Here is a 25,015-nt window from a genome sequence, read left to right on the forward strand (position 1 = left end):
AGCCGTATCGTCACAGAGGGGCAGATGTTGCTTGGGTTATCCAGGCCACACGGTATAAAGACTACACCAGAGCTCTCCTTTCCATTCTCGAAGATGAATTAAATCAGAATCTCATCCCAGGATGAGATTGCCAAAGGATATAGTAGTTGTACCGAAGCTAAGTTCTCTCAGTTTTAAAATGTCCATCAGTCATATAAACTCAGAGTGCTATTATCTGTCATATTTTGGTCATACTAAAGATTCAGCAACAGAAGTGAGCCCAGACTCAAGGAACCACCCTAGGGACTTATTTCCAATATGAGATATCACAGCCTTACATACTCCAGAATTACAAAAGCATGTAGTGATAGGACCGTGGGGAATGGCTTCAAACTGGAGGGGGGAAGATTTAGACTAGAATCATAGCATCACCAGGTTAGAAAAGACCCACCGGATCATTGAGTCCAACCATTCCTATCAAATACTAGATCATGGCCCTCAGCACCTCGTCCACCCGTGCCTTAAACACCTCCAGGGACGGTGAATCAACCACCTTCCTGGGCAGCCTCTGCCAGTGCCCCTTTCTGTGAAATTTTTTTCCTAATGTCCAGCCTAAACCTCCCCTGGCAGAGATTGAGGCCATTCCCTCTTGTCCTGTCCCCTGTCACTTGGGAGAAGAGGCCAGCTCCCTCCTCTCCACAACCTCCTTTCAGGTAGTTGTAGAGAGCAATAAGGTCTCCCCTCAGGGAGACCTCCCTCTCCTCCTCCAGGCTAAACAACCCCAGCTCTCTCAGCCGTTCCTCATAAGGCCTGTTCTCCAGCCCCTTCACCAGCTTCGTTGCTCTTCTCTGGACTCGCTCCAGAGCCTCAACACCCTTCTTGTGGTGAGGGGCCCAGAACTGAACGCAGGATTCAAGGAGCGGTCCCACCAGTGCCGAGTAACAACGGTAGTCAAGAAGATTAGGAAGAAATTCTCCACGATGAGGGTGATGGGGCACTGGCACAGGTTGCCCAGGGAAGCTGTGGCTGCCCCATCCCTGGAGGTGTTCAGGGCTAGGTTGGATGGGCCCTTGGGCAGCCTGGGCTGGTGGGAGGTGTCCCTGCCCATGGCAGGGGGGTTGGAACTGGATGATCTTTAAGGTCCCTTCCAACCCAAACTATTCTATGACTCTGTAACACCCCGTGCCGATCTCACAGCCCGGCACCCGCCAGGCTGCGGTCAGGGTGGGACCAGCCTCCGCACGCCTTTCCAGACCCGTCCCCGAGCCGGGAGCGCGCCGCGCGGGGAGGCCGCGCCCGGCCATGCGGGGGCCGCGGGGGGTTCCGCCGGCGGCGCTGCCGCTGCTGCTCCTGGCGCTGGCCCCGGCGCGCCCGCACCCGCAGTGCCTGGACTTCAAGCCGCCGTTCCGGCCGCCGAGCGGCCTCGCCTTCTGCCGCCGCTACGCCGACTTCGGGTGCTGCGACCGGCGCCGCGACCGCGCCCTGCTCCAGCGATTCTACCGCCTCAGCGCCCGCCTCGACGAGCGCCAGTACGCGGCCTGCGCCGGGCACCTGCAGGACCTGCTCTGCCAGGTGAGGCGGCGCCCGCCGGGGCTCCCGCTGCACTGGGGGCTCCCCCTGCAACGGGGCTCCTGTTGCACGGGGCGCTCCTGCTGCACCGGGGAGCTGCCACTGCACCGGGGGCTCCTGCTACAACGAGGAGCTCCCACTGCACGGGGGACTTGTGCTGCACTGAAGCTCCTGCTGCACCGGGGCTCCTGCTTCACTGAGGTTCCTGCTGCACGGGGGGCTCCTGCTGCACCGGGGCTCCTGCTGCATCGGGGCTCCCGCTGCAGAGGGGAGCTTCCACTGCGCGGGGTACTCCTGCTGCACTGAGGCTCCTGCTGCAACGGGGCTGCCGTTGCACAGGGCGCATCAGCCACACAGGGTGCTTCTGCTGCACCGGGGTGGAATTCCGCTGTGCAAGGGGTGTCAGCCACACAGGGGACTTCAGTCGCACAAGGGGCTTCCACTGTGCAAGGGGCATTGGCCACACAGGGGTGCTTCAGCCTCATGGGGGGCTTCCACTGCACAGAAGACATTGGTCCTGCTGCACAGGGGGCTTCCACTGTGCGGAAGGCATCAGCCACACAGGGGGCTTTAGCCACACGAGGGGGTTCCGCTGTGCAGAAAGCATTAGCCACACAGGGGACTTCCACTGTGCAGAAGGCATCAGGCACACAGGGAGATTCAGCCCCTGTGCAGTGCTTTGGCCCCACAGGATGCTCTGGCCCAAGCATGGGTGCTTCCCCAGACGTGGGTGTGTTGGTCCAGGCACAGGTACTTCGAACCTCACAGGATTGCGTGAGCCATAACATGGTAACATCAGCCCAGAAATGACTTGCACCCACCGGTGCAGGGCTACATCGTCACTGGCAGGGAGACTTTGGGCAAGGCGGGGAGGTGTGAGCCATGGCGTTAGTTCCCAGGCCCAGACAGGGATAACGTGGACCACCCTACGGATGCATCAGCCAGAGCATGGGTGGCTGGGCTCAGGCACAAGTGCATTGGCCCACATATGGATGTGTCAGGGATTAGTGCAACAGCCTAGATAGAATCACAGAGTCATAGAATAACCAGGTTGGAAGAGACCCACTGGATCATCGAGTCCAACCATTCCTATCAAACACTAAACCATGCCCCTTAGCACCTCGTCCACCCATGCCTTAAACACCTCCAGGGACGGTGACTCAACCACCTCCCTGGGCAGCCTCTGCCAGTGCCCAATGACTCTTTCTGTGAAAATTATTTTCCTAATGTCCAGCCTAAATCTCCCCTGGCGGAGCTTGAGGCCATTCCCTCTTGTCCTGTCCCCTGTCACTTGGGAGAAGAGGCCAGCACCCTCCTCTCTACAACCTCCTTTCAGGTAGTTGTAGAGAGCAATGAGGTCTCCCCTCAGCCTCCTCTTCTCCAGGCTAAACACCCCCAGCTCTCTCAGCCGTTCCTCATAAGGCCTGTTCTCCAGCCCCCTCACCAGCTTTGTTGCTCTTCTCTGGACTCACTCCAGAGCCTCAACATCCTTCTTGTGGTGAGGGGCCCAGAACTGAACACAGGATTCAAGGAGCGGTCTCACCAGTGCCGAGTACAGAGGGAGAATAACCTCCCTAGACCTGCTGGTCACACCATTTCTGATACAAGCCAAGATGCCATTGGCCTTCTTGGCCACCTGGGCACACTGCTGGCTCATGTTCAGTTACTGTCAACCAAGACCCCCAGGTCCCTCTCCTCCAGGCAGCTTTCTAGACAGACTTCTCCTAGTCTGTAGCACTGCACAGGGTTGTTGTGCCCCAAGTGCAGGACCCGGCACTTGGCCTTGTTAAACCTCATGCCATTGGACTCAGCCCAGCTGATGTGTACTCCTCAGCATTGTCAGGAACAACTGTCCATCATCAGGTGTCCCAGGGAACTTTTTGTCCTTTGGCAGGTGTCTGAAAGAGGAATAGGGATGTTGCTCTGCTTTAATTTATGAGCAGCAGTGCTCTGAGATGAACATGGGGCAGTTACAATTTGTAGATTGCCCTTGCCCTCTCAGAGTTAGATCACTGGACCTGGTGAAAACACCTAGGAGGAGACCTGCCTGCACAAAACAGGCTTTTTGTTACGCCCAGCTCATGTGGTCAGGTGTTTTTTTGTACTGGGTTACAGCATCCTGAGATGTTTTTAGTGTGTGCCAGGTGCTTTCAGTCCTGATGGTGGGTGCAGAGTAATGCCTGAGGATGTGGCCTAGAAATCTCTGTGGTGGCCATCCTCTACGGGGGATATTTCCACTCAGGGTTGATGTTCTGTGGTCAGGTACAATAACAGGATGATCACAGTCTGTGCAGAGCAAAGCGTCTGACCCTATCATCAGCAGTGGCCTTGTATGAAAATGCCCCTGAGGCAGAGCAGTGTCAGCTCTGTGCTGTGCAAGTGGAAATCTTAAATTAATTCAGACAGTGGAGTCTCGTCTGCTCTGCTCAGATGGGATCAAAGTAGCTTTTCAGAAATCCTGCTCTTAGCATTTTGGTGGGTACCTCTTGTATTCCTGAAAGCATGAAGAGAAAGACAACCCTTTTCCACAACAGCTTCCAGAGATTTGACTTTTATTTCACTTTGTGTTGTACTGGAAACAAACTTTGAATATATTCCTGAAACAAGTTGTGCCCAAAAGTCCATTTGCAGATAGGAAATCAGTTAGCAATGTGTGCTAAGCCCTCCTTCTGCCTCTGGAAGCTGTAAGTAAGTCTCTTGGGTAAATCAGAAACTTGACCACTGAGAATTTGTTCAGAAGCAGTGGAATATTTCAATGTGGGAAAAATGATTCACTGTAATCTGGTGAGATCAGTGCATCACTAGCCCAGACAAGGCTACAAACCAGCACATCTGGTCACACAAGCATGAAACAGCAGTTCAGACATTGCAAACGCTCCAGAACACTTTTTCTTCCATTCATTTGTGGTATATACAATTTATATCCTAGACTTGAATTAATAAGTGGGTTTCCACTTATTATTCAGCACACTGCTCTCTCTTTCTCCTCACAATTCATGATTTCTCTCAAATGTGATCAAATTATTTTGACAAGTGTCTCAGCTTGTACTTGTGGTGAGAGTTCCTACCTCTTCTTAAACTGTGATATGCTATGTGGCACTGTTCCTTTTCCTTGTGGAAGGGCAAGTGGAAGAGCCTCAACGTCCTTCTATCCATACTGCCCATGATCTCCCAGCCCCACAGGGTTTGCCCCCACCCAGAATCAGGCTGAGGATACCTTTGGCTATGGGGGAGAGGAGGGCTGCAGTAGGATGTCCCCCTGCCTGCCCCACAGTTTCAGCACCCAGGGGTGATTTGATGGGGGCAGCAGGTCTCAGGGATGTGTGTGGGTGTGGATTATTGTATGGTGGTATACAAGACACCAAACTGCAGAAGAGCAGATGCCTTGTTCTGCTTCCTGGGGAACAGCTTGCTTAAATGCCTGAGTTTCCAGATGGAGGTAGGCAGGGAATGTCAGGGATTACAGGAAAAGCAGACACTTCCCTGAGGAGTCGTGTCACTTCCGCTAGGCGGATGGCAGCAGTAAATAAGCTACTGTTTGGGGTGGGTGTTCATCCAGATTCAGAGAGTTTCACTTCCTCAGATAAATAGCTGCCTCTGAATTCCTGGAACAGATAGAAAGGATTTGTCTAACTTGTCTTATTGTCACTTGTTTTATTTTCTGATAGTGAGTGGGAACTTGTGCGAGTCCTGCTGAAGTTACTTATCATCAGCCCATTAGTTTCCTTGGTCTGTAGACCACATCGTAGTTTAAAATGGATGAACAGACTGTGTCATTTGGAAATGAGGATTTAGATCTATTAGTAGTGCTGGGCTGTGACCAAGTATACAGTTTCTTGGTGTTTTGAATCAGTGAATGTGACAAGACCATGAAAATGGTGAAGGACCACAACATTTGATTCAGGAAAATTCAGGATCAGGCATCAGGCTCCATATCTTCTGGAATAAGAGTTGGGAAATATTCCAATTGTGTCTAGAAAATACATTAAACACGTGCTTGGGTACTATCTGTCTGGTGATAGACCTCTGTACATCATGACCACCGTGATGCCACTGTAAACAGCTGTATGCCACCAGGGATGTGGTAAGGGGTGAAGAAGTCATTACAACTGCCTCTGCTGTTCAAACACACCTGAGGCTGGAGTGAACAGCCCGCAGTGGCAAAGGGTCAGGGAAGCCATATCTCTGTGCTATTTTTAATTCTGGTGCTGAAAACAGGACATTGTTTCGTAATACCTAAGATCACTGCTTGCTTTGAAAGAGGCTTTCAGGGAACCAGATACACCCCAGTACTCAGCCCTTGGTCTTCCGCTCTCTGAAACCTTCCTAGGCGGTGACAGACTGATCTCGCACCCAGCCCTGTCTTCACATCCTCTTTCCATCTCATTTCAGTGTGTTTTCTAAGGCCAAATTTTCAGTCATAACAATTGCATCAGCAAAAGCTTCAGCTCATTTTGTCCCTGGCACACCTCACATAACTGAGTCGAGTGCCGTTACCCAGTCTGCCCATGTAATTTCAGTGTTTTGTGTCACTGGCAGTCTCCTTTTCACCACATTAATTGCTGCTCATTTGAAGACATAATAACCTTCATTTCGCAATGAATGGCTTGACATTCCAGGAGGAAAGCTTATTGTGCGCTGATGATCTGTTATGTGGCCTCTCTGTTTATTATGGTATGTAATGGAAAATAAAAATTAAATATTGTATGTACTTATCAGATAAATTAAATACTTCAGTATCTCAGATGTTACGTCTTTTCAGCTCTTGAATTGTGCTGTAATCTGCATTAAGAAATAGCTCCCTATATATTTAGAAATAGCTCTCTATTTCTTACTTAAGTAAGCTGGTTTTGCTTGGAATAAATGCCAGCTAAGAATTAAAACCGCAGAATTTATTCAAGAAGGATACTTTCTCTTCCTACCTTTCTTGCCTCGGTTATTTATCTACGCTGTGAAAATAACTGAGCCTCTACTGGGTCACGTTCTGTTATTTGGAGAGCAGTTTAGAGATGCTTGTCAGGAAGATGCATTACAACTGGAAAATCATGTGTGTTTATTACAAAGAAAAGCCTTTGCGAAGCAGAACGGAGTCACTGTGGTCAGCTTGTAATTTACGGACACTTTTACTGGATTGCAGTGGCTTTTTACGTAAAGAAAATGTGCCTGTAGGAGCTCTTGTAGTGGAAAGCACAATGAACTGTGTGAACTTGATTTAATCCTTCGATAGATTTCCGAGGCTGTACCTTACATAAATGAAGGTTGAGCTGCAGCTGCTGCCATTGGACCTTGCCTGGATTATGGCTATTTGGTACTCACTGCCTGAAATCCCATAGCCTGACCATCCACCACAGAACTTGGTGACCAGTGTCATGATTATGGTCATTTCACCACTTCTAGTCAGGTATATAAAGTGTTTGCAGGCAAAGGCAGCTGGACCTGAACAAGGATGGTGTATGCAGTAACCGTGTCCCAGGGCTGGGTGCACTGCATGGTGTGAAGGATGAGTCTCCTTCTCCTCCTACACTTTCTTATGCTGCTCCTTTTCGCCTGTAGATCATGTCTGTATTTGGAGTTCGTGCCTGGATTATCAGATGAGGTATGGAAGTCACAGGCTTTTGCCCTGCTGTCCTTTCCCTTCTCAGCCTGGAGATGCAGAACCTGAATCTTATCTGCTGACTCCTTGGTTTCACTTTTGTGCTGCGATGAATCTGCTCGCTATTTCATAGATAAAGTTGGAACATCCAATATAGAAAGATCTCTTTTCCCATGGTACAGTCTACTAGGGTGGTGTAGCAAGACATATCATCACTGGTTTTCTTTTGTTAATGCTATGGTTGGAATAAATCAGTAACAGGATGAGGAAGCTAGCTTTCATGAGGAATAGTGAAGATCATGTCAGTGAATGCTGAGATGAACTTCCTTTTTAAGATCTTTTCTTCTGTTAATTTATCTTCAGAATAAACCACAACATATGTTCTAATTAAGGTGAAATTTCTCCAATTAGTATTTCTACTCAGCTGTTTAAAATCCGGTCCAAGAAATGGCATGAGGCTTTTTCCTCTCCCTTTAGGAATGTTCTCCATATGCGGCTCACTTGTATGATGCTGAGGATCCCTCTACCCCCGTGCGAACGATACCAGGACTTTGCCAAGACTACTGCCGGCAAGTGTGGCAAAAATGCCGCCCCATTTTTCGCTATCTCTCTGCAGACCGAGAGTTGATTGCACTGGAGAACAACATGGCAAAATTCTGCCGCTACCTGTCCTTGGAGGACACAGACTACTGCTTTCCACACCTGCTGGCTAACCAGAACCTTAACCAAAACCTGGGGTTAGTGACTGCCGATGCAGAGGGCTGTCTCCAGCTCTGCCTCGTGGAGGTTGCCAATGGGCTACGCAATCCTGTTGCGATGGTACACGCCAACGATGGCACCCACAGGTTCTTCATTGCGGAGCAGGTTGGCCTGGTGTGGACCTACCTCCCTGATCGATCCAGGCTTGAAAAACCATTTCTGAACATCAGTGAAGCTGTTCTTACCTCACCTTGGGAAGGAGACGAGAGAGGTTTTCTAGGTATTGTCTTCCATCCTAAATTCAAATTTAATGGTAAAGTGTATGTCTACTATTCAGTTGAAGTTCATTATGAAGAGAGAATCCGAATCAGTGAGTTCAGAATTTCTCCTGCTGACATGAATAGTTTGGACCATAGTTCTGAAAGGTATTGTACTGATGTTTCTCTGACAAATGTATTTAAGATCTTGGAGGGCAGCTTGTGCATTTTTGAAGGCTATTAATCGATGAGACTTACTTAGCTTAGTATTATTCTTGCATTCTAGTATGTAGCGAGTCAGTCCACATCTATATCTTGCATTTCAAGGTAGAGAACATGCTTGTCCTCCATGGATGATATGCAAATGCTCGGGAATAAATCTGATGTTTCTCAGTTTTGGTATGTTAGAAGATTTAACTGAACATTGATTAAATATTATTTACAGTTAGTGTTTTATGGTCTAGGTTTTGGCTAGGTTTTTTGGGTTTGTTTTTTTTTTTTGGTATTGTAATGTTTACCATTTAAAATAGACTTCTGTGACATATAAGTGAAGTTCATTCGACAGCCAAAGGTTTCCAAACAAACGCTGTGACACTGGACCAAAAATGGTTTTGGCCACACATTTCCTTATCTGAATGACAGCTCAGCCCTGTGATATCACAAATTTAATATCAAATTAAATAAAATGCAAACCACCGTGCTATTACTGAGTGCATTTTGATTGGAAATTAATCTGTTTGAGTCTGATCCTGCAGTTGACCCACACTGATATGCACAGATGATGAGAAGTTTGTAGAGTTCATCAATAGATCTATATAACCTGTTGCAGAACCGTGAAACAGAACCACTGTTTCAAGTGACCCTTTAATATTATTGTTAGGATTCTTGCTTTGTTACATGATTTAGATTAGAGACTTGTGAAATACTCAGCAGCAAATGATTCTATCTCAAAAATAATAGAATCATAGAATGTTTGTGTTGGAAGGGACCTTAAAGATCATCTAGTCCCAACGTCCCTGCCAGGGGCAGGGACACCTTCCACTAGATCAGGTTGCTTAAAGACTCATCCAACCTGTCCTTGAACACCTCCAGGGATGGGCATCCACGACTTCTCTGGACAACCTGTGCCAGTGCCTCACCACCCCATAGAGTAAAAAATTTCTTCCTAATAGCTAATCTAAATCTACCCTCTTTCAGCTTAAAACCATTCCCCTCATCCTGTCCCTGCACTCCCTAATAAAGAGCCCCTCCCTGTCTTTCCTGTAGGCTAAAATGCATGTAGCTTTGTGATAGAAAGGATATGCTTGTTTGTAAAGCAATGACAGCAATTCAGTATAAGCAACACTGTATATGACAGGTAGGGGGAATTGAAATGTTCTCCCCTGGAAAGCAAGTCAGGAGCTTACACTTGCAGGTGTCAGAGCCTATGAGTTGTCTTGTTTAAAAATCCTCAGGCTCAACATTTGTAACATTTTTTGTGCTTATTTAGCTAACAGCTAAAGCTTAAGAAAACAAGGTTTTGGTCCCATTGTGCTTACATAGGCACAGCTCCCACTGACTTCATCCTGAGGTGCTGCCCAAGAGGAAGCTTCAGCTAACACGTGGTGTGCATTGCCTTAGTGGGAAGGTGTATGTCTGTTTGCTGGCAGATTTTTGCTCAATATGTTTTGTTTTCTTCTGTCTTCTTTGAGAGGTTGAGGAGGATTCACCTTTGTGTCGGTACAGGAACCTCCTTCACTCCTGCTGCCAGCTGGAGTCTGTGCATTGGTGCACAGTTACCTTCTCTCAGCGGTGGTGATATTTAGCAGCTGGTGACAGAATAATTGCATACCTGGGTTCCTTCCCACAATTTACAGTCTGATCACAAACTATTAGTACTTTCAGAAGGCAAAGAACTTGTTAAAAATGAGGTGGTTTAAGTGATAATTATCCCTTTTTTTAGTAAGAGGCACTGCCAGCATGAAATCTGGACTTCTTTAGAAGCTGGAGTGAAATAAACTTCAGTTATTGTACCTGGGAAAATCCACTGCATATATTTATGACTTTACCTTTCTACAAAATTATACTCGTATATATTTCACCGTTTTCTTACTAGGAAAAGGGTGCCAGGTGCATAAAATAAAGATAAAAGTAAGAGAGAGTTAGGTTTTAAAATGAAGGTAAAGGTTGTTGGTACTGCTTTGAGTTACCTTTGTCAAAGTGTTAATTTATTGGTGGGGCTGCTTTTAACCACTCATTAAGTTCAAGAAGTTCTGTGTATGTAATTATCATTTAAGAATTTTTCTCCCTTTAAGAGTTTAACTGTAACTTAATGTTTGAACAGTTTTAGGTTCACCTTGAAAGCACTTTTCAGCATTGTGACAAGTGCTGTACAGATGAACACATGGACTGGAGCCCTTTCTCTTGCAGTTTACAATCATATTTAAGCTGAGATGTCTTATCTCAAGGAAAAAAACTAAAAAGAAAAAAAAAGTTTAACAAGGAGGAAGGAAGAATCAGAGGAAAAGTATAAGTAATTGAAAGTATATTCAGTCACGTGGTTTCCCAGATTTTCACTATTACACAATTCGATGCTTTTTTAATCTAGAAAATATGCTGGAATTATTTAAGGTTAGAAAATCAGTTATACCCAAGTAAATTCAGTAGTGTGGATATGCAGTACTTTGCATCAAAACGGATCTTTAGCCATTTCCATGTGTCAAAGGCAACATTGGAGTGACATTGCTCTGCCCTTTTCTTAGGGCTTGTGCAGTAGGTAATGCCTCTTCCCTGCTTTCGCTTAGGATAATCCTGGAAATAGAAGAACCTGCTTCCAACCATAATGGAGGAGAGCTGCTCTTTGGAGATGATGGTTATCTCTATATATTTACTGGAGACGGAGGCATGGCTGGGGATCCTTTTGGGACGTTTGGAAATGCTCAGAACAAGTAAGAGCTCCTAAAACCTTGTCTGCACCCTGTGTCCCTCCTGTCACACCTGGGTTGAGAGTAGAAACTGGAGGAGGTAAATTGGGGGGGAGGAATTTTCTGTCATGGGTTTACTTTTTCCCTAACGCCCAAACTGATGCTTTTGCACACACGTGGGCGTGTAGACCTCCTGTGTAGTCTCAGTTTCCTTAGGGGAGGTTATTGAGATGTGCCTTTTTTTCCCCTGTGAGCAGTGATAGCTCGCTGAGCCTTCTGTCTGCTCAGAGAGGGGATCCATGATACGGGAAGAGTGGACTCATCCGTACGGCAGCTCCAAGCCACCAGTGTACATCCATGGGGCAGCAAGTAGTGGGAAGTCAGTGCCACCTGAAGGCTGTTCAGTGGCCTGGGACAAATTAAATGGTCATGAAATGGGTATTTTAGATATATTGAAAGACTTCTCTTTTCCAAACCAGAAAGAATGAAACCCTAGGCTTTCAAAAATGTCTATTTTTGATCTCTAATGTTAACCAAGGTCCAGTCTTATTTGTTTGGTTTTTTTTTTCCTTTCTTCTCCCAATACAGATCAACCCTGCTGGGCAAAGTGCTGCGGATCAATGTTAACAACAATGACCGCGGGCCTCTGTACCGAATCCCTCCAGACAACCCTTTTCTTGATGACCCTAAGGCTCGCCCTGAAATTTATGCATATGGAGTGAGAAATATGTGGCGCTGCTCTTTTGATAGGGGTGATCCTCGCACCAAGGAAGGGAAAGGGCGGCTCTTCTGTGGAGACGTGGGGCAGAATAAATACGAAGAAATCGACATCGTCGAGAAAGGGAAAAATTATGGCTGGAGGGCGAGGGAAGGGTTCAGCTGTTACGATAAAAAGCTTTGCACCAATTCTTCAATGGGTAAATAGATGTTCTCTGTAAATTACCTGTGTCTCACACTGTGCAGTTTTCTGCGGCATCGTTTTTAATTCCTGCCTTCAAAAAAAAAGGCAGGAAAGAAGGTGGAGAGCACAGATCTCTGAGATGTAAATCTGTCCAGTCTCAGTCTCAAAGGGAGCTGACTTAGGGAAAGTCCCAATGTTATCAATTTTGAGTTGTGAAGAAAATGAAATGTGCTAACTGTTGTTTTTAAAAGTGATCTTTGTTAGTCAAATTGCCTGGTGATTCTGTGATTTGGGGGGACAATTTAATCTTTCACACATAAAATAAGCTTTCCTGCAGAAATGAAAAGATTGAAGCAATTGTATTTTTCTCCATAACTCACACATAATGTCCTTTTTTAAAAAGAAGAAAGAAAAATTGTCTAAGTTGGCCGGCCAGTATACACACTGCCTGCTTTGCTGCATGTACAATGTGGTTCTGTTTCTTTTGGCTGTGCCTAAAAGGAAAACCCTAGTTTCTTTTTTTTTTTTCTGTTACTTTTCAAACTTGGAGTCAAGTTATTAGCTGGCTGGCTAAATTCCAGCACACATGTGAAGTCAGAGTGTCTTGTGTTGCAAGGCCTGATGTGGGCCACATCTCATGCAGGAGCATCTCTCCAGAGATGTAGAGCGGTGGGGCAGTGGACTGGCACTCGTTTGTATTAGCTGAGATTCTGATTTTTTTTCTCTTCTATGTGCTCTGTGGCATTGCTTAACTTCCTGTTATTAACTTAGTTTAACTTCCTTCCTTTTATTAACTTAGCTAGAAGTACAGTGGCAGTGATTGAGTGTTTTTTATAAATATTTCGAGAGCAGGGAGCAGATCTTTTGCACTCCCTTTTCTGAAGCAGTTGTCAGAGAGCCTGTTCAGTGCTCTCCTGTGTGACAGTGCCTGCATGAGCATTCATGGCAAGCACTTCACAGAGGTCTTCGGGGATTCAGAACAACTTCTGATGCTTTTAGAGAGCTTTTTGTTAGAACAGTGAAATGTCACAGCCCCCTTAAAATGGCAAGTGCGGCTGGAGTATAGAAAACACCTACTTTAGATTAAATGCCCTTGGTGCAAGTTCATTGGTGACATTGCTGCTGGCTTTGCTACATGAGGCATCTGCTCTGTGTGCAGGGAGGAAAGCTGCGAATAAGAGGAGGGTGGGTACCACAAGGAGATACCTCTAACCCAAAAGTTTTGAAAGAAAGGAGAGGAAGCATCCAAAGGGGACCCTCAAAATCTCCCTCTGTTTTGCTACTGTCTTGTGTTTTAATTTACATTTTACAATGAATATGCCAGTACTACATCTTGCCTGTGCCACACCATAAATATTTGATGACCCTTTCAGGTTAAGCTCCCCTGTTTCAGAGAAACAGAAGCTATTTGCGCTGACATATCTTTTCATCAGGGCCTGCAGGCTGGAGTTACCTGTCTCTTTTTCCCTTTTACCGCCGAAACAAAGCTGCATTGGGCAAACATCTCCTGCATGGATGCAGTGACTGTAAGAGTAACCTGCAAATTCATAGCAAAACCAGTCAGTATGTGTAGAATCATAGGATCTTTTAGATTGAAAAAGATCTTTATGGTCATTGAGGCCAAGTCCACCACAGAACCATGTCCCTAAGGGCCACATCCGCATGTCTTTTAAATACCTTCAGGGATGGTGGCTCAACCACTTCCCTGAGCAGCCTCTTCCAGTGTTTGATAAACGAGGAAGCATAGAAATGTGCAGAAATGGCCCAGAGGCTGCACTAGCAGAGTCAGGTTGTAGGAGAAGGGCTCAGGAGAACAGTGAGGTGGTAAAGAGCACTCAGGCTTATCAGGAATTCAGATTATACTGCAAGTGAAACAGCAACCAGTCTCCCTGAGGTAGCTTGTCCTTGGTTATTTAGCGCAGATGACTAGACAGCACTATTGAACATGATTCTGAAAAGGTGAAAATCCAACTAAATATGACTCCATTGGCAGTTCATTTAATCAGGGTGCTCAAATGAACCTGATCGTATTGTGCTAGTCTCAGAACTATAATATCTAGGTAGACAACTATTCTGCATCATGTAAAACAAGGCAAGTCACAGATCTTTCCTCCTCTGCAGATGATGTGCTTCCAATTTATGCGTATCCGCACAAAATGGGGAAATCCGTTACAGGAGGCTATGTCTATCGGGGCTGTGAGTCTCCGAACTTGAATGGCCTGTACATATTTGGTGATTTTATGAGTGGGTAAGTAAATATTTCAGATACTCACTAAGCTGTACCCCCAGCCAACATCCTCCAGTGATGCTATGCCTGCCTGTGAATGCTCATGCGGTTAAACCACTGAGGACGTGCTGCTACTTGCTGGTTACAAGAACTATTCAAAGCCTGACTGCTCACTACAGAGGGCTCACATGGCATGTTTTATATAACCTTTAGTCCATGGTGCTGTTCAGGAATGCAATCTTTGTGTTCCAGCAGCCGTTGATGTTGCTAATTCACATTGTGCCAGTAAAAATAAAGGGGTAATGATACGATGCTCATTTAAAATCCTGAAAGTTGTATTAAAAAAAGCATTTTAATGCATCATAAAAAAACAAAAACAAAAACCAAACTTCTGATGCAACATTTACACACACCAAAGACATTAAAAGAAATAAAAATGGTCCAACAGTGAGTTGCTGCAAACCTGTGGTAAGGCAGACATAAGACTGCTTTGTTTTCCTTCGACCTCCTCTGCTTTTGCTGTATCTGCATCTCCCAGGCTTTTTTGGCATGCAGCCCCCACACCACCTGCCCTAGCTGATCCAGTGGCCAGCTGCATTTGGAGATCCTGGGTGCAGGAGAGAGGCCACAGAGCTGCAATGAAGCCAAGTGCTGCACCTCTGGCAGCATCCCCCCTAAACAATCTGACATCCCTTAAACCCTCCATTATAATGATTTCTTGTGCTTGTGGTGCCCACGAAAGACAAGGTGTTACAGAGGTATATTATAGATGTGTTTTGATATTATCAGTCTTTAATTTTTTGGAGGAGTACTGTTCCTATAAGAGCTAATGCAGGCAGGAAGTGTTAATGTGTGTCTGGATTAATGTTCATAAAATATCTTCTTGGTTGCTTGGTGCAAGTGTTTTTTTGCCTTGCAGACGCCTGATGTCTTTGAAGGAGGATCACGCTACTGGAGAATGGCAGTACAATGAAATCTGCATGGGGACAGGACAGACATGCATGTTTCCTGGGCTTATCAATAACTATTATCAATACATCATCTCCTTTGCTGAAGATGAAGCAGGTAATCTTTTAACTTCATGTCACACTGTATGGCATTGCTCATGGTTACTCTTAGGAGTAAAACACCTGAGAACAGGTCAGAGAGGGCTTGTGGAAGGCAGCGGTGGTGGGGAGGCAGAGCATGAGTCCATCAGTCTTTAAAATGCTAGTGGGTGAGATTCCCAGCATCTCCCAAACATGAAACCAAAGTTAGAATCCTAATTTTGAGGCCAGTGTGCCACACAGTGACTGCAGAGGGAATTGGATAGGCAGTTCCCTGCAGGACTGGGTCTAGGTGTGCTGCTGCCCACACACCTACCCTTTGGAGGGACAGGGAACAGCGTGGGAGCAAATACAATAAAACATGGTTTAGAAATGATATCTCATTCTTTACAGTGCCATGCTGTGGGGAATGCAGGCCCTGAGAGGCTGAGAAGCTGACGCCCAAGTGAGAGCAAGTCTGTGCTCCTGGCTAGTCAGGAAGGCTGTTGACATTATTAATGGGTACAGGAAAGCAGATGTAATGAGCAGTGATTATGAGCTTGCTCACTCTAGCCTAGAGTATTTGTACCTCTCGAGGTGAAGCAGAATGAAAGCCCTGTGTTACATCTTCATTGAGGTATTGGCAAAAGGCTGCTTAATTCTATATTTTATTAGTGCCATCTGGGATTTTGCCTTGCATAGTACCAAAGGATATAGTCTCAGTGTAGCTTCGCATAGCTGTGTTTTTTGGACTGGAGTCATTTTGCTTTCTATGAAGGAGCTGCTGTAATTTGAAAAGGAGGAAATAAAGAGTCCTGGGGTAAAAGCTAGTCATCACTACCTTTGTTCATACAAGTGGTTAATTGCCCAGCCCTGCAGTTGGGTAGGTAGAGCATGCAGCTCCTGGCTGGGGAAGGGGAGAGTATTGCGCTTACTAAGTAGCCTCATGTACAACTGGGCAACGCAGGAGTTTTCGTTTTGTGCTGGTGCAGGGAGGTGCTGGCTTGTGGTCACGGGCACCTGCATCCAGAGTGCCCGAGTTGTTAAATTTCTGGTTTTCCTGCAGGTGATGTCAGGTGTGGATATTGCACAAATACAACCTGTGTAACATATCAGGTAAATGTAAGTCATCCAAATTAAGCATTAGGTCAGAAGTTTTACTTTGGAATTTTATCTTTTTTGGAGTTAAAATCCATATTCTTTAATAGTTAATGTTCGTGAACAGTAGAGCTGCTTCCACATTGCTGTGGCAAGATGGATATTGTACCCTAAAATCAGAATAACGTGTTTAAATCACTTTATGCTCAGGCAGAGGGCTGCTAGGTGCATTATCAAGCTGTTAATTGGAGCCCTTGTACGTGCACCTGGGGAGCAGCATCTCCCTTGCCCTGCCACCTTTGCAAAGTTGGGGTGAAATGCTGCTGCCCTTCCACCCTGTGCTTTTCACCCATACTCTACAGTATAATAGAGCTGGGTGGAAGTTTGGGCTGGAGTCTCTCCTCAGAGGTATTATTTGCCATGTGTTCACTCTATTATAATGTAGAAAAATCTGTTGATGGCAGTTTATTGAGTGAATTTATTGAATTTCTTTATCTGCAGAGAACAGTCTTGCACATTTTTGGTGTTCTAAGAGTGGTTTTTTACAAGTTTATCACACAGGTTGTTGTAACAAGATTTTCTTCACAGAAGCGTTTGGTTTTGGGGGTTGTTACTCTGATGAATGTTAATCCAACTGGTGCAGTGGATGTGTTTGTGCAGTAGAGACACCTATAGTTTTGACTCATTGCACAGCCATTATAAAGCCAGAGCCCTGTCCCCTGGCAGCTGAACACATCAAGCACGCTGTGCTCTGTCTGTGGGCACACGTGCGATATAGCCTGTGGGCTTCACGGCCAGAACGTTCAGATTTCTGCCTAATAACTTCTAGGAAAGATGGGTGGGATGTGGAGCACACATCACTGCACCGCAAGACACAGTGCCAGGTGGTTCCCATCCCTGTTTGAAACGAGAGTGCTCTAGCCTGTGATTAATAGGGCCCAGCAGGAAAAGGAAGAAACAAACCAGGGGTGGCCAAGGGTGGCTGGCTTCTGCCCTGGGAGCATCCGGAGGAGCTTGGCCTGTGGCAGAACAAAAGAACAAGGAGGAGGAAGGCTCAACAGGCAGAAGTAGCTGCCACCAACTGCCCGCGTCTTCCTTTGCTCACTCACTTGGACCTCTCCACTCCTTCCCCTATTCCCTTTGGGGTACCAATAGGAGGCCCAAAGAAGTCTGCCTTACTCACCTAAGCAGCTCTCCATTGCCTCTTTTTCTTCCCCCCTTTTTTTTTTCCTCTTTTTTTTTTTTGAAATATTGCTTATCTGTTTTTTCTCTCTGATCCTTTTCATTGCACCCGTAAAGCACTTGAACTGTCAAAAGAGAGAGTGCCAGAGGGACTGCTTGTCCCGGCCTCCCCTGCACAACAGAAAGAGAGGAATGGAAATGCAGTTAAGAGAAAATATGTTAAATATATACTGATGGAAATGGTTTGGCTGAAGGTCAAGCTCTACCCATGTGACCTGACAGAGCTGTGACAAACCAAATGCCATTCTCATGAGATACATCTCACTTTGTGAGTGTGCTAGAGAGCAAAGCAAAATCTTGATCTGTAGTTCACTCCAAAGCAGTGCTTCATCCAGGGGAACAGAAGACAGTGTGAACAGTCTTAATTTGCTTTGATTTTGTTTTGGCAGAGGAAATTCAGCGCTAGTGAGGTTAAAGGTTACAAATCAGGCCGAGATGGCAGCTGAAGTCTCGGCAGCTGAGCTTGCAGTAGAAATTTGTCAAAATAATATTTCATGACAATATGTAAAAGCTCCCACTCACTAAGACTATTCTATGCCACTGGACTGCAGTTGAGCTCTCACTACAAACCCAAATACAAACCTGCCTTGTTTCCTCCAGTAGCCAGATCTCCATGTCACTCCCAGGTTTCCTGATGCCCTCCGACCTGTGATGCAGAGTTAATGACCCTGTGCTGTATAGAACAGGAGTGCCATGGAGAGTTTTCATGGTTGTGTTTGTTTTTTTTCCCAGGGGAACTTTACTTCATGTCTACTGGCATACCAAGCGCCACGGCTCCCCATGGAGTGGTGTACAAAGTAGTGGACACCTCTAGGTATGAGATGTTCTTGTTGCATATCCTAAGTACAGTGCAGTGTGTCCAGGTGTGGATGTGATGAATGATGCTGACTAACTAATTAGTTCCTTTCCCATGCTGGGCCCTTCTGTGGTCCTTGGTCGAGAAATTGCTGGAGCAACCTGTTGTGAGTCGGCATTACTACAGCAGCCCTCAGAGTCTATGCTGCCTGGTAACTTGTTTGTTACGGAGCCTGTTGGCTTGGAATATTTGCTCCTTAAAGCTAAAGGATTACTTTATGAATGGCTTGTCATTCTTAGGCAAAGTTTCTTAGGATTGCTGCCCAGGAATTTTTTTCTCAAGGTGTTTACTCTGAGCTCCTCTCTATCCCTTGCAGCTGGCTGCTTGTGCCGTGCCCAGGTAGGTGCAGCCAAAGCAGACCCGGTGTGACCACTAGTCCTTTCTCAGGCAAAGCAGAAATGAATGTCAAAAAATACATTGTGTGTTTGTGTTTTAAGGAGGAAAATGCCTTGGACAAGGAACTAAAACCATTGTTACACCTTCTGGATCCCACGTGTATGTATCTTCAGACTGGGCAAGGCCGGGAGTAGCTGCATTTTATGGGAAGACTTACAGCTGTTTTTTCCATCTTCCTGTTTTTTAAGCATTAGTATTACTGGCTAAATACCAAAATGCTTTCAGCTGGACATGTAGACTGAGACTTCTGTAGCTTTGGGTTTTTTTTTTAAACAGATTGAGTTTACAGCTTTAGCTATCTGAGTGTTTTGAACCAAAACACTTTTCTGTTTTGGGTTAGAACCAGGCCCCAAAGTTACACAGCCCCCAGAGCTGCCGGGTGTTTTCATCTGACTCTCCTCTGTCAGGAGCGTTTTCCATTATCTAACACAGTGGAGAAGTTCCTGTAAACTGTGTATTGAGAGGCTGCTATTGCACAACCTTTGCAAAAACAAAGCAAGCAGAAGTCAAAAGACAGTCTTTAAGTTTAAAAAGAAGCTTCTTAATTTTGTAGAGTACAGAAAATAACTTACGGGAAAATTCACAAAAGTAGGGGACATCTTCTCCCAAGTGACAGGGGACAGGACAAGAGGTAATGGCCTCAAGCTCCGCCAGGGGAGATTTAGGCTGGACATTAGGAAAAAATTCTTCACAGAAAGGGTCATTGGGCACTGGCAGAGGCTGCCCAGGGAGGTGGTTGAGTCACCTTCCCTGGAGGTGGACTTCCCGTGGGTGGACGAGGTGCTAAGGGGCATGGTTTAGTGTTTGATAGGAATGGTTGGACTCGATGATCCAGTGGGTCTCTTCCAACCTGGTTATTCTATGATTCTATGATTCTATGATCTCTGTGGCAGCAGCTGAGAGAGGAGCTCTTTGCCTTCCACAGAAATGAAAATGTTAACAATCCTAATTACAAACAAGTTATACCCTCCAAATGCAATCATCAAATATTTTTAAACCAAGTTGGAAACTTCCGAAGAAGGCTGCAGGTTAATGAGCCAGCTGGCATAGGAAAATGTGATGATGTACTGGATGTTACTTCTCAGAAGTGAATTATACCTCCACAGCAAACAAATTTATGTCAAAACAATGCATTACACTAAGAGGAAGCCTCTGTAGAAGACACAGAGCTCTTGTTTGAAACTAATGCATTTTTAGGACCGTTTTTGTAATAGTATTGGGGGGGGGGCTTTATGTATGAATAATAGCATATTGCTGTGCTTCTCTGAAGACAGCCTGAAAACTTGCATACCCATGACCTTTATTTCAGATGTTCAACATACACTGTCTAGTTTTATGATTTTTATTTTCAGTTTGATTAATCTCTGTCCTTAATGCTTGAACCTGCCAATGTTTTATTTCCTTAATGGATTCAGCAATAGCAAGAGGAAACACAGCCAGAGGACTCCACTGCATTGTGAATATTTGAACTTTGATCAATGGAGATATGTGATTGTTTAATTATGTTTTCGACTGTAAGAGCTTACTTGGATCATTTTAAAAGACATTTTTTTTCCAGTGAGCATTACATTAATTGAAAAACAATGGGAAACAAAGGTTCATGATGCCAGGGGAAAGGAATTAATTGTTCGCTATATGTGTTCCTTTTTTCACAGGAGAGCACCACCAGGAAAATGCCGAGTTGAGCCATCGCCAGTGAAAGTAAAAAGCAAGCGCATCCGGTTTGTGCCAAAGGAAAGTAAGTGTCACTGTTGCTGTTTCTTATTGGCACATGTTAGCTGGCAGTAAATACAAACTCCAGGCTTGCACTATCTCTGTATGCAAGACCACCCAGAACTTCACTGTTCAGAGTATCCTCAAAATTAATTCTTACCAGCTGTTTTGGAACTGAAGAGTTGATTCAAATAAGGCAGAAGGTATTTCCTCTCCCCTGGCCATGTGAAATCTCTGCAGTCTTCACCTCTGTATGTTTTCCTTTGTCCAAGATGCATCGTGCTTGTTTCATTACCACCAACTTGGTTTCCCATAACTGTTTCTGTACTGAGATCCTGTGCTTGATTGTTCTTTTCAGTGGTAAGTGATTTTTTGCAGTGCCTTCAGGTAGTGAGGAGCCCTTCAGGAATGAAGGATATGATGGCTAAAGGGTTGATAAATAGCTCATTGAGTAGGATGAGGGCTGAGTCGTTAGTTAAAAGTGAAAGGATATGGGATGAGAAAATACTCCCAAAAGAATTGATGTGATCAGCCATTCCATTGAACCTTTTGCTTATCCAGACCCTCCAGAGCTTTTTGATTACTTCATGCTGAATGAAGTACTGTAGTGCTAGGGCTGGAGTAGTCAATGATGTACTTGAATCTGCAGTAAACCAAGTATTATTTACATTAAATACAAAACTCTAAATGCACTATTAGGATCTCAAAATTAGCTTAAGCAGCATCACCTTTCTTTTCCTCTGTGCATTTTGTTTACACATGTAAGTTCCAAGTTAGTCCTCTAACAACTTTGTCATGGAGTTAATATAACTTTGATCTGTAATGTCAGAACACCTTTATTTAATTTTTAAATATATTAATCATGTTACACTGCATTTGAGTTATTGACAGTTTTGACAGCTCAGGGAGGAATTAGGGCACTCAGCACCTTGCAAGATTGAGTCTTCAGGGTGGAACAAGATCTAAGGCTGTTATTAACTGTTGATATGCCTGAGCACTCAGCTTATCTTCGGGAACATTCTCCTTTGTGAGCTGTGCACACAGTTTGCAAATATTATTAACTTAGTTTATGTCAGCCAGCTGGGTCTTTGTTTTTCCTTCTGCATTATTCTCTATGAAAGTCCAAAGTTCAGATTTTTAAACTACACAAATAACTAAACTTTTTAAGTCTGTTTATGAGGTAGTTTTCATCATAAAATAAAACTTAAAAACATTGGGAGAGATTCTGCTAAGTGTCTCAAGAGCTGAATTCATGTGTAGGTGAAAACCAAGCATGAATATTTTGATTCAGAAGCATGCAAACAGGATCTGTAGCTGTAAATATTTTCCTCTTTTGATTAGTGTTTAGTGTGAATGTAACAGAATCACCAAGGCATGCAGCTTGCATTAGCTGGATGAGTGCATTTGTTTGAAGTGTATTTCATAAATAGCTTGACAAAGAGTAATATATAATACCGATTTGATTCAGTGAAGTGAAAAAGCACTCCCAGGTGACCATTAGTTTTCATGCAGTCCTACAAATCATTTTATAAGTTCCAGGATTTTTAAGGGTTTTGCCAGATCAGGCTTCAGCAACTGAGGTATGCATAGGTAAAGCTTTCACACTTGTTTCTTGCCTTCAGAACCTCATCTTCCAAAGAAGGGCAATCTTTTCATGCCACAAATACAATTGCATTCCAAAGAGCATTATTCAGAAAAAATTGGACTGCCGCAAAGATTTGCCTTTTGGGGACAATTGATATTAAGGACAAATAAGACAGTCATATTTTTCCTCATCTCTGTGCTACAAAGCAAATTACAAATGAGAATGGGTAAATCTAGGGTATAATTCAAAAAGTTGTCATGTCTTTGCAGATGTCTGTGATGAGCGTCCCAGCTCAGTTGATTGATATTCTGAGCAATTCTGAATTGCTTCCTTCTGACAAGCTAAAACTTATTTTTTAAGCTAAAAATAGAGCACATGTGAATAAGCAAGTCCAGTAATGCCTGGAAACAGTGACAGCAAAGAATTTTCAGCTCTTAGGGAGTTCAAGGCTCTTTTCTTTTTTTCATAAGGAAATAAAAACCCAACCCCAAATCCTGTTTTATGTGTTGTCCTGGCAACTCTCTTGCTTTTGCACATTCCAGTTGCCAGAGAGAATTGATTTTGAATGTTCCTGATTTCAACTCCTCTGTATAAAGCGTCTGGCCCAGTGGGGAGGCCAGCACTCTTTGTCTGGTAAGGATCCAATCACCAGTAGTGAAAAGAAGAGCAGAAATAGTCCCTGTCTTTAAAATGCTTTCAGCTGGGGAGAGGGGCAGTAGGGGGAACTCCTCTTCCAACCCTGAAACTCCAGTGCCCACCCTTTAGTGGCCAGGCTGAAGCTTTGCCAATAAACTGCTTGGAGTTTCTTTCTTGGGAGAGGCTTACTAGTTGACATTAAGCCCTGCAGTCCTCTCTGCTAAGTAAAAGCAGACAGCATTTTTCTCTGAGGAAATGTTGGCTCACCGGGAGTGTTGTTGCTTCCTAACAGGATCAAGTAAGCAAATTCCAATAAATGAGTTAAATAAGAAAAAAAAAAAAGCACTGTTTTCATGTAGTTGTCTTTAAGAAGTGTCCAGTGACAGACTCATGGTTTCCTGGGTTTTACCTCCACCAGAGCTCATTGTGAAAACACCAACACCACGTCCCCAACTGAAGACCACGACCAGGGCCCCACAGGCAGGTGGGCCAGACCCTGAAATCCACCACACACTGTCTGTGGACTGGCTGGGCCAAGCCCCACCGTCACCGGCGAACCGAAGCAGGACGCCCACCACACCAGCGCCCAGCAACAAGCCCAGGAAAGGGGGAGAGAGAAAGGGGCAGCGCAGGAAGAAGCCCCCCAGCACAGCCCCACCACTGCAAAATGGTGCTGTGCGGCTGATGGAGCAGCAGACCCGCGGCCGGAGCTGGGGTCGGGTGGAGGTTTACATCAATGGCGAGTGGGGCACAGTGTGTGATGATGGCTGGGGCTCTGCTGCTGCCGCTGTGGTGTGCCGCCAGCTGGGCTTTCCCTACGTGGTGCGGGCCAGCAAGAAAGCAGAATTTGGAGAAGGGACCTCCCTACGAATTCTCCTGGATGATGTTCAGTGCTTCGGGCAGGAGAAGACGTTGCTGGAGTGCTCCCATGCTGACATTGGCACACACAACTGCTCCCACGAGGAGGACGCTGGCGTGGTGTGCAGCCGGGAGGAGGTGGCAGACTGGTGACAGCAGCTGAACACATCCGCTTCTTGCCCGACCCTCTAAACCAGCGTCAGTAATGAGAAAAGCGAGTTCTGAGGAAAGCGAGTCCTGCTGTGAGGATGCTGCATCTCTTTGAAGGGATCTTAATGTTTTCTTTATGTTCATCTTCATGCTTCTGCCTTCAGGGGGAAAGAAAAAGTAACATGAAACAGTGACTTGAGTATGTCATGGGCAGAGAGTGTGTTTGCGTGGAGATTCTTTAATAAGAAAATCCCAGATGTCAGCCATTATAGATGAGAAAAAATATGCGTCCTCTTGCCCTTTCACCTTTCAAAATACAGCATTCCCCAGCCATGCTTCACAGTGTTTTGCCAAAAAAAAAGAATTCCTAAATGACCACACTTTGCTCTTGCTTATGGAAGCGTTTGCATTGTTTGGCTTGCTTTACCACCTGCAGCTCTGAATGGTGGTTTCTAAGTATATGTAAATCTGTGCCTTTCTTGGCAGAACACGAAAGTACAATTTTTGTTGTAACTTTCCATGATTTAAAGGAAAATTATTATTCTGTAATGCTTTTTATTGGTATAAACCTATCCATTATCGAAGATAACTGTCTAAGCAAAATCAGATAAAATAGGAAAAAATCAGAGCATACTGTCTGGAAAAATATTTCTGCAGTTTACACTAGCCCAAGTCAAAAGAAAATGTGGGTTTTTTTCACATGAACAGGATGGTTACCCAGTTTAACCCTGAAGATACTTTGTACATGTTTCTCCATTTTCCCAAAGGTTGTGAAGCCACATGTTTTTGCATTCAGTTTTCAGGACTGTGAATGACTGGACAAGAGGTAATGTAGTGGGGTAACAGTCCTGTAATATTTACCCCTTTTTAAAGGATGCTAAAAGAAAGCAAACTTCATTTTGTCCGAAATGTGTTTTTCACCTGAGTGATGGTCGGAGACACATGTTCTTCTCTTTTGGTCTCCCTACATTTGGTAGTATTTTGCCAGGTTATGTTTTTTCCCTAATCGAGATAATTTTTATCTTGCTGCTTACACAAATATGTGAGAAAGACAAAAGGAAACAAATGCAAAGCAACTAGTGCATCCAGAAAAGTTCACAAGCCAAACTTTGTATCTAAAGCTCTTACTGTGGATACTTATTTTAATTCCCCAATTTCAAGTTGACTGTGTCCTCTTAAGCCTAAAACATAGATGTATATGGTAATTTAATTTGTTTTCAATATTTTTCCTCAATTTTCTGATACTTTTGATATTAAAGAACACCTTCACTATACAAACCCATAAAAATAGCACTCGCTACTTCTTATGAATTATAAAGGGGAGAACA

General features: G+C 44.8%; 1 protein-coding gene across 1 annotated transcript; it reads left to right on the plus strand.

The window, feature by feature from the left end:
* Positions 1–1,258: 1,258 nt before the first annotated feature.
* On the plus strand, positions 1,259–24,315 carry HHIPL1 (HHIP like 1). Its single transcript, XM_069858788.1, has 10 exons — positions 1,259–1,551; positions 7,619–8,265; positions 10,881–11,024; positions 11,589–11,917; positions 14,023–14,149; positions 15,048–15,193; positions 18,226–18,307; positions 20,401–20,483; positions 23,098–23,735; positions 23,773–24,315. Exons 1-9 carry the CDS (start codon positions 1,282–1,284, stop codon positions 23,688–23,690), a joined length of 2,421 nt encoding a protein of 806 aa, XP_069714889.1. The 5' UTR covers positions 1,259–1,281; the 3' UTR covers positions 23,691–23,735; positions 23,773–24,315.
* Positions 24,316–25,015: the final 700 nt, after the last annotated feature.

Source organism: Phaenicophaeus curvirostris, chromosome 5 (genome assembly GCF_032191515.1).
Source record: "Phaenicophaeus curvirostris isolate KB17595 chromosome 5, BPBGC_Pcur_1.0, whole genome shotgun sequence".
Classification (NCBI taxonomy): Eukaryota; Metazoa; Chordata; class Aves; order Cuculiformes; family Cuculidae; genus Phaenicophaeus; species Phaenicophaeus curvirostris.

Bases quoted from the DNA above. Each gene is read 5' to 3' on its own strand.
- HHIPL1 (XM_069858788.1), top strand. From the start codon at position 1,282: ATGCGGGGGCCGCGGGGGGTTCCGCCGGCGGCGCTGCCGCTGCTGCTC. The intron at 11,918-14,022 runs GTAAATAGATGT...CCTCCTCTGCAG, and splicing joins TTGCACCAATTCTTCAATGG to ATGATGTGCTTCCAATTTAT. The intron at 20,484-23,097 runs GTAAGTGTCACT...TACCTCCACCAG, and splicing joins CCGGTTTGTGCCAAAGGAAA to AGCTCATTGTGAAAACACCA.